Source organism: Leptonotus elevatus, chromosome 2, assembly GCF_054856555.1.
Source record: "Leptonotus elevatus isolate MCC_2025b chromosome 2, RoL_Lele_1.0, whole genome shotgun sequence".
Lineage (NCBI taxonomy): Eukaryota > Metazoa > Chordata > Actinopteri > Syngnathiformes > Syngnathidae > Leptonotus > Leptonotus elevatus.
The window spans coordinates 40,381,505-40,390,712 of record NC_141240.1 but is presented as its reverse complement, the minus strand read 5'-3'; the positions used below and the strand labels follow the sequence as shown (position 1 = coordinate 40,390,712).

Below are 9,208 nucleotides of genomic sequence, written 5' to 3'. Positions count from 1 at the left end.
CAGATGTGTGTGCGCGTCTTCAGCTTCTTTCAAACCTTCATTTGTTGAGCATGTTGGGGATGCCAAGGAGAGATTATTAGGGATTTTTTTTTTTTTTAGTTCCATTGAGTGGAGTTGAGCTGTTAATGCAAGAACATGATGTTTTAGCCCGCTGCTTATAAAGATACTAGTAAAAATATCTCAGCCAGTTTCAACATGCCGCTTGTTCTTCGTGCTTCAACTTGTCTGAGCTCCATGCGTCGCGCCGGTCTTGATGAAGACTTCTTCTCTTCAAGCGCCTCTCAGGTTTGTGCAATGAAGTCGGCACCCCAAGGTAATTGCCGAGGCCCGGAAACTGAAGGCCGACGTTGGCCCAAATCAATGACAAAGCAATGCCCTGCAAGGACGGGAATCCCCCACATTGGGCCCGTTACTAGTTGTTGCTCAGTTATTTCACTTTTGACTTTTACTCCCTACGTTTGAAAAGAGATCCTGGGTTGTTAGCGTTTCAACCAGTGTGGATGACGACGCTTCAAAACGGTTAAGTAAACAGCAGTTGAGATGTTGATTTAAAAAACTTGGCTCTTGAAAAAACAAAAAAAAAGTGATATAGGGAGCATTAGTACTAGTAATAAGACAGCCAACGGCTTCGGAAAGGCGAAATATTCCACATCCATGGCCTTATTTAAGAACATTTTTTATGTTATTAGTTACCAGGATGAATTGTGGCGGAAGTGTTGTGTCATGTGGAAGCTTTAAAACCACCCACTTCTGGTAATAATAATAATTTAATTTTAATAATATATTTTAAAATATTTTTTCCAATAAAAAAAATATTTCATTTATTTAAATGTAATTTTTTTCTTTCTTTCTTTTTTTTTGCCCCAAGCATCTATTTTGTAAGCACTGCACAACAGTATTGACCCCCCCCCCCCCCACCCCTCATATGATAATAATAATAATAATAATAACCCTAGTGATGATAACAGGTTCGGAAAATGGATGGATAATATGAGTAATTTTTATACAGCCATCTCCCCCAAAAAATATTTATTATTTATTTATATATTTAAAAAAAATCGATTTTTAATTTGAATTTGAAAAAAAAAGCGGCTGATCAGCTTCTATTGGTTTAGCCATGTTTAACATGACATACAGTACTAGAAAAAAAGAAAGGTGGAATACGAAGAGAGCTGTATTTTGCTACCCCCCCCCCCCTCACACACACACACACACACACACACACACTGTGTTTGTAAAAAAATAAACAAACGAAAAAAGTATTCAGCAGATGTTTCTTTTTTCAAAATGTTTTTAACAACTACTTTTTTCCCCACCAAAAATATGTCGTACACAAGTCCCACCACCACCACCACACACCCCTACAGAAAAAAAAGGGGGGGGGGATTTCAATAGTACACGCTTCACCTCACAATCCACATTTGTATTGCTTTTACTTAGCTTTGTGTAAGTACACCTCCTGAGCGCTAGATGTCACTGTAAGCGTGCTCTGCTGCATTACTCAAGAAATCTTGCTTCCGCCGTTGCCACTTGACCGGTTCTCATGCTGGTCTCAAAGTCCAACTAATGCAGGTGAGATCTGTTTAAAAGACTTGTTTTATTATGTCAAGTGGCACACGGCAGTGGCGCTTTGACAGACACGGCATCCTCTAGTTGAGCTCAAACAACAAGACGTGCAAGTTTGCTAGCGAAGGTTAGCAAACAATTGTTGATCCATTATCGGACATAGGCTTGGCTGTGTTAATGAATCGTCCTTATTATGTAACACTAACAGTTTTGTTTTCATTTTTCTCTCACAGTCCGTAATAATGAAGAGCTCCAAGGAAGCCGTGCAGTCTGCTGCAAAAGAGTTTTTACAGTTTGTCAACAGAGGCGTGTCTCCATATCACGGTAATGATCAGTCAATTGCATTTATCTTTCATTATTCTTTGTCGTATTTTAGTCGACCTTGAGATTCATTTTCACTTATTGTGTGTCCTCTTTAACAGTGTTCCAACTGTTATTGGGCTTAGGCTTTTATTGATTATAATGATAATTATTATTATTATTATTATTATAAATCGTACAATACATACCCAGGTAAAAATGTCACTAAAGTAGTCTTTTTTGAGAAATGTAAAAAATAAATCTGGTTAAAAAAACAACTTCACATTAGAGTAAAACAGTATTACTTGATTATTTCTTGACCCTTTGTGGGAAACCATTTCTCTGATTGGCTGTCACGTTTTTGTGAGTAATATCCACAAGAAGCTTGTATGAATTGAATTTTGAAATTCTGAGGGATTCTCCAAATTGATGTGCCAAAATTGATTATGGCATTTCAAATTGTGGCAGAATAGGTCATGTATTTATTGTTTGTTTTTTTCCCCCCTGAATTTATTTGTTCTGGAGAATTTTTGAGGCCTTTGATCTGCTCGTTCCATGTTTCTTTTCTCTCTTTTTTTAAAAATGGTGTCAGCCTACTGTTTGGGAAACACTGTTCTCTAATAACCTGAATCTTCTGTAGAAGACTGCACTCTATTGTCTTGTGTGCAGGTCAAACTACCATCTTTGAGATTGAGATAAGATTACAGGGATCTTTCATTGTCCCTCACCTTTGAACTTTGGCTCCCAGCACCCATTAACACGCTCACACTCAGAAGTGACAGCTTACGAAAGCTACGCAAGCACAATTCAAATGATTGTGTCTTCTTCAGTGGTGGAAGAATGCCGGAAGCGTCTTCTGGCGGCGGGATTCGTCGAACTGAAGGAGATGGACAAGTGGGACATCCAGCCATCCAACAAAGTAAGTTGTACTGGGCATGCAATGTTGTGACCTTGCAAGTACAAATTTGCGTGTATTTTGCAGTACTTTGTGACCCGGAACTTCTCCAGTATCATAGCCTTTGCGGTGGGCGGGTGTTACTCGCCTGGAAATGGCTTCTCCATGGTTGGAGCCCACACGGACAGCCCCTGCCTCAGGGTGAGAAGTCAACACGTGTGTGTGCGTGTGTGATGTTTAAGGCCAACTCAAATGACGCAACACGTTGTTTCTTAGGTGAAGCCGAGGTCTAAGAGGACAAAGCAAGGCTGCCTTCAGGTCGGCGTGGAGTGTTACGGCGGCGGCATCTGGAACACCTGGTTTGACCGGGACCTGACCATTGCGGGCCGTGTTATGGTTAAGGTAATGTTAGTAGAATCTAGGCTTTCAAAGTGTTGGGAATTTCATGATACATTTCCAGTAAGTTTCTGGTAAATTTCCATGGGAAGTTAAGATCAAAAATTTTGGAACTATTGTAACCTGGGAAAAAAAAAAGTTATCACATTAAAGCATAAATATAAACATTTTGTTATGTTGTAACCAGACAACCATGCAAAAATAGAGGCTGGAGCTTGCAATGCCCACATGCAATGGTATTACAGTATTTTACTATAATAATAAATAAATAAAACACATCTGGCACAAAGTGTTGTACATAAATAACAATTGAGCATAAAATAATAAATCAATCAATAAAACACTCATGCTGAGTATATGAATTGCATCTTTTTTTTTCTCACCAGTGGTGGTCCAGCTATAGCGCATTCATAACCAAATTTTGATCCACAACACAAAGCCAAAAACAAAAAAACAACTCTGATGGCTTTTACTGAAAAAAAAAAAAAAAAAAAAGGTCATATAAACTCCAATGAAAAGTCCCCAAATTGTTCAACCCTTGTAAAATCACGTGCAGGGAGATGGCCGATTGCTTCACCGGCTGGTGCACGTGCCACGACCTCTGCTGAGGATCCCTCACCTGGCCATCCACCTGCAGAGAGACATCAACGACTCCTTCGGCCCCAACAAGGAGAACCACCTGTCAGTAACGTGACGAGATGTCCATAATTGTCCAGCACTGAGCAAAAGTCTTGGGTTGCCACCCGCTTTGTTATTTTAATGACCTTCCCGACAATTCATTAGGACATAATCGGTCCATCCATCCATTCATTTTCTGCTGCTTATCCTTAGTCACCCACTTAGCATAGCTTCAATTCGGTTAACCTACACAAACATGGGAAAAACACGCAAACACGGAACCCAAATCTCATGGCTGCCTAAGAATTTTTTTCCTCCTCACAGAAGCACATACTTATGTTAGGAAGGAGTTTTGTTGACACATAATGGTTTCTCTCTCTCTCTCTCTCTCTCTCTCTCTCTCTCTCTCTCTCTCTCTCTCTCTCTCTCTCTCTCTCAGGGTGCCCATTCTGGCCACCGCCGTCCAGGAAGAGCTGGAGACGGGCAGCGCGTCATCGGGGGACGCCGTCTGCGCCGCCGGCACGGTGATGACGACACCGAAACGTCTTGACGAGCACACTTTGCTCATTTCTGACAACTGCGGGAGCGAATGAGTACGTTGGCCGCAAATGTGTTTTCTGTCCTTTCCAGGCAGACAAGCATCACCCGGCGCTGGTGAAGGTTTTGTGCTCGGAGCTGCAAGTCCAGCCCGAGGCCCTGCTCGACTTTGAGCTCTGTCTGGCCGACACTCAGCCGGGGGTGAGCCGGCAATTCTGACACCTCCGCCTGGAAACGTGTCGGATGTTACGTAACGCTTTCTCTTTTTCATGCGCAGGCGTTGGGAGGCGTGTACGAAGAGTTCATCTACTCTCCTCGTCTGGACAACCTCCACAGCTGCTTCTGCGCCCTGCAGGTCTGAATTCGCTCACGTCGCAATGTCTGCGGTATCCGGACCATTGCGTGACTGCTTGATCAATAGATCAGTTTAAAAAGCATGTTTTGGGTTTCAGGATGGATAAAGCAAATCCAAGAAGGAAGAAAAATCCAAAAATCCAAAGCCTTGAATGATTACTGATGTCATTTTTCTTTTTATTGTATTAGTGAGTTGTCATTATTGATGAGATTCTGACGTGGTCCACTTGTGTCTGACTTGTGCCAGGGTCTGATTGAATCCTGCCTTGGAGACTCGCTAGCCCAAGATCCCAACATCCGCATGGTGACGCTCTTCGACAACGAAGAGGTTAGCGATGCGATGATAGATCTTCTTCTCCCTTGGACTGGTCTTGGCATGTTTTTTTTTCATATATGTTCTTATAGTAGCCTTAAAAATATATATTTCAGTGTACCTGGCGTATCACTGGGATACGTTCCAGAACCACATACAGTAGGTGGCATGAAAAATGTCTTCTCAAATTCTTATTTTGTTTTGCAACGTTTCCCCCACTTTACTGTTTAATATCATCAAAGAAATCCAGAACCACAAGTTAACATAAGATGGAGTTTTTAAATGGTGGTTTTCTTTATTAAGGAAAAACAAAACCCCTCCTTCGCTACCTGTACCTGTAAGCGGTTGGGCTCAACTCAACAGCAGCACCTGAAATCAAACATTTTCTATAACTGGCAAGGAGTCTTAACATCTCTGTCAAGATATTTCGGCCTCTTCTTCCTTGCAGAATTGTTTTAATTTAGCAACACTGGAGAGTATTTGACCATGAACAGTCTTTTCAAGGACATACCAAAGCAAATCAATTGAAATCTGGACCGTAACAAAATTTTGCCTCAGTATTTTATGCCAATACGATATGCAGGCACTTTTAAAACTTCAATTCCAAATCCCATTTTATTTCATTTTATTCCCATGGAAGGTTCCCAGCTTTGAAAATGAGTGAGCAATATTAACGCACACTACCTTGTGTTTTGTAGGTGGGCTCGGGGAGCGCTCAGGGGGCGCAGTCCAACCTCACGGAGCTCATCCTGAGCCGCCTGGCCTCCTCCTCCTCCAATCCCACCGCCTTCCAGCAGGCGGCGCCACTGTCCTTCCTGATTAGCGCTGACATGGCGCATGCTGTGCACCCAAACTACCAGTCGGTATCACAAACGGCTCACAACCCGCAAGTGTTAGCGGAATTAAAAATTGTTTTCATGAATAAAGTGTCTTGACTTCTCAGGGAGAAACATGAGGAGAACCACCGGCCAGCTTTCCACAAGGTAAAGCGTTGCAAACCAAATGATGTTTAGAACACAAATGTATGGATTCGAATTGAAAGTTGTTCCAAGTTTAATGACATCAATCTGTCTCCCCATTGAAATGCCATGAATTCATTCTGACACCCAACAAAAGCGCCACATGTTGAAAGGAACTCCGACTGTAATGACAAGTTTTCTCTATATTATTTATTTGGTTTTTACCAACAGAACTAGTCGAATGGCGGCTGGCCGAGCAATGTCAAATGAATATAAAGAAAGCAAGGTAAGTCTCCGTAGCGTTCCTAAAGGGACGATCAAAACTCTTGAATGCGTTTGGTGAATGACGAGAGCACGGCGTGGGAAAAGGGTCACTCTCCCGACCGCGTGTTGTTTCTTTAGGAACGCTACGAGGCTTACCTTGCTTTCGTGATAGACGTTTGACGTTGCTCGGCAGAGAGCCAGCCGCCATTCGACGTCACTGCGCACTGAATGGATAAAAATGGCGGCATACCAAATAAAGTTTCTACAAAATGTATTCAACTGGAAACAATTTTTGAAAAATGAATCTCATAGTTATATTAGTAACGACCAAATAAATAATATAGAGCAAACTTGTCATGGCAGTCGGGTTCCTTTTAATACATGTTAAAAATGAAAATGACACTACATTGTAAAATATGAGCATTAAAAGAGTGTAAAAGTGAATATCAAGAAATTAAGTTTTGTCATTAAGCCAAAAGTCACACACACACTGCAGTAGTCGTGTTGTGTATCTTTAAGGGGCGCGGCCTAGTGAATGACTCACAAGCACTCTCTTCATTTTCATTTTGTGTGTTTAACTGTCCTGTTCAACAAATTGCTAAAGGAAGTTCAGCGACTATCACTTACTTTTTCTTCTTTCTTTTTTTTTTTGCTCAACAATCAGCGTATTGGAAGAAGGGATAGATCAATTATCGGTGTGGATATTTGACATTTTGACAAATATCGGCCGATAAAGCCGGTATCTCACTGAGTGGTGAATGCTTGCGAACGTAGCCAATTTTAGGGCTTTCATCGGGATTTGTAAGATGTCTATAAACAATTTTTACTTGTCGCAAAGACATTTCAAACATATTTTTTTCACTGTCTGCGAAGATCTTTTGAAACCTTTTTTACGAACCCTGAAAATCCCAAATGAGCTTCATTCGCATGCAAGTGATTTACTGGGAGCTTTTTATTTATGGATTTATTAAAATTTCCACTTTATAAAAAATGATGATGACACTGGGAACTTACCCTACACTTTTTATTTTTAACAATTAAAAAAAAAAAATGTATATATATATGTGGAAATTTTGGAAAACTTTATTTACAGTAGTAAACTTTAGAGAACTATTTACTTGTTTAGTTTTTTAAATCTAGTTTAACACATGCTGATGAACATCCCTGCAATTTAAACAAAGCTGTCAATTCTTTATATGTTTAAAATGAAAATTATTATTTTAATTATTAGTTGATGCTAATATTTGGTCATTTACTGCAAATGAATATCAGCTTGAAATCTCGGTTATCAGTCTCGGCCTTGGAAAAAATCATATTGGTCTATCACTAATTGGAAGTTCATTTGTACTGTAAACCAGAATTTGGTTCTCAAGACTAAGCAAAATATCAACCAAGCAATGACTCGTAACTGGAAAAACTCATAAGTTGGGACACTTGTAAGTCAAGACACCGCCTTTATTTGTCCCACACTGGATAATTATGCAATGAATAATTTGCGAGGAAACTCAACTGGTTTCTGTGTTCCATATGTTTTTGTGCTTTTGCTGTTTCAGGGCCCAGTGATCAAGTTCAACAGCAACCAACGCTACGCCACCACCGCCGTGACCGCCGCCGTCGTCCGAGAGGTCGCCGGCCAGGCCGGCGTTCCGCTTCAGGTACCGTCTGCGTTGTCGTAGCTAAATGGTAATTCTCAGTGCCTTGGGCTGGGCCACATGATGTTTTTGTGGTCGGCTCATCCGACTCAGTGGACAATTTTACCCCCCCCCCCCCCAAAAAAAATGTATCCAGTGGATACATCTTTAGTTGTATAGATCGCAAGACTGCCTCGGGGCAATTTAGGCATCATTCAAGCCTTTCCCCCTGTTTTCTCAATGTCTCTACTTGGGTCAAATGGCACGGAAGGGTTTGTTTACTGCCGTCACACAAAGCTTCACTTTTTTGCTCCTTGGACGTGCGCGTGATGCCAAAGTCAAATTTCCTATCTCGTAAGTTTTGACGACAAATGTGAATTCCCGGCTCCTCCCCCCGTGCAGGATGTGCTGGTCCGAAACGACAGCACGTGCGGATCCACCATCGGCCCCATCCTAGCCGCTCGGCTCGGCGTGCCCGTGGCGGATATCGGCGCTCCCCAGCTCGCCATGCACTCGATCCGAGAGATGTGCTGCACCTCCAGCATCTTGCAAAGCACCACTCTCTTTAAGGTAAACCCCCGTTTTGTCAAACCACTGACAAACGCAATACTAGTTAATATTTTACTTTATATATATATGTTTTTATTGTATATAAAATGCTGTACCAAAACGGACATTTGCAGTGTGCTTTTGTTTTGTTTTTCACCGAAACCCCTCAAGATATATCTGTTGCCTGCTAATCTGCATCCGTCTATCTGCAGGCTTTCTTTGAGTTGTTTCCCCGCGTGAGAAGCACGGTGGTGGTCGATTAGAAGAACCAGGAGGATGGGAAGAGCCAACATGAAGTGGAGTCGATTCAGAACATACCCGTTGATACGAATGAGTCGTCGCTTGCTGTACGCACCTGTAATTATATACTTGCAATAAAGGGCATTGCGAGACTGAAGTGCTTTACTTTATTTACTTTAGAAGCCATTTCTACCCTTTAGGACAGGGATAGGCAAGTTCGGTCCGAGAGGGCCGCAGCCCTGCATGTTTTCGGTGTCTCCTGCCTGCGACCCAGGTGTTTCAAATCATCAGCTCATCATTACGTTCTGCAGGAGCCTCTCAGCTGTGTTCGAGGAGGGAGGACTCTCTTGGACCAAAACTTGCTTATTCCTGCTTTAGGACGTCACATCTTTGAGATGATTTATTTTTTTTTCCTTGTGTGTGGCTGAGTTTTATGAAGTCTGAACTGCAAAAATCCCAAAATCAGAATTGATCAATATATCCCAAACAATATGGGGGTGTGGCTTTAAAACTGATACACAAGCATGCATCATGTACGTCTGATCAAAAATACAAAATGGAAAAACGTGCCACAGGATTTAGTTTA

The 9,208-nt window shown here is 41.7% G+C and overlaps 1 protein-coding gene across 3 annotated transcripts; it reads left to right on the top strand.

Moving 5' to 3' along the window:
• The first annotated feature begins 48 nt into the window (after positions 1-48).
• On the top strand, positions 49-8,779 carry dnpep (aspartyl aminopeptidase). Of its 3 annotated transcripts, none has more exons than XM_086069690.1 (15): positions 49-285; positions 1,800-1,890; positions 2,697-2,785; positions 2,849-2,962; positions 3,038-3,163; positions 3,714-3,838; positions 4,215-4,299; positions 4,406-4,513; positions 4,590-4,667; positions 4,914-4,994; positions 5,678-5,838; positions 5,923-5,962; positions 7,756-7,857; positions 8,236-8,403; positions 8,595-8,779. In XM_086069690.1, exons 1-15 carry the CDS (start codon positions 196-198, stop codon positions 8,643-8,645), a joined length of 1,509 nt encoding a protein of 502 aa, XP_085925816.1. In that variant the 5' UTR covers positions 49-195; the 3' UTR covers positions 8,646-8,779. The 3 variants fall into 3 exon arrangements, with proteins under 3 accessions (XP_085925816.1, XP_085925817.1, XP_085925818.1); XM_086069691.1 differs by lacking the exon at positions 49-285 and adding an exon at positions 1,451-1,572; XM_086069692.1 differs by lacking the exon at positions 49-285 and adding an exon at positions 1,543-1,693.
• The last annotated feature ends 429 nt before the right edge of the window (positions 8,780-9,208 follow it).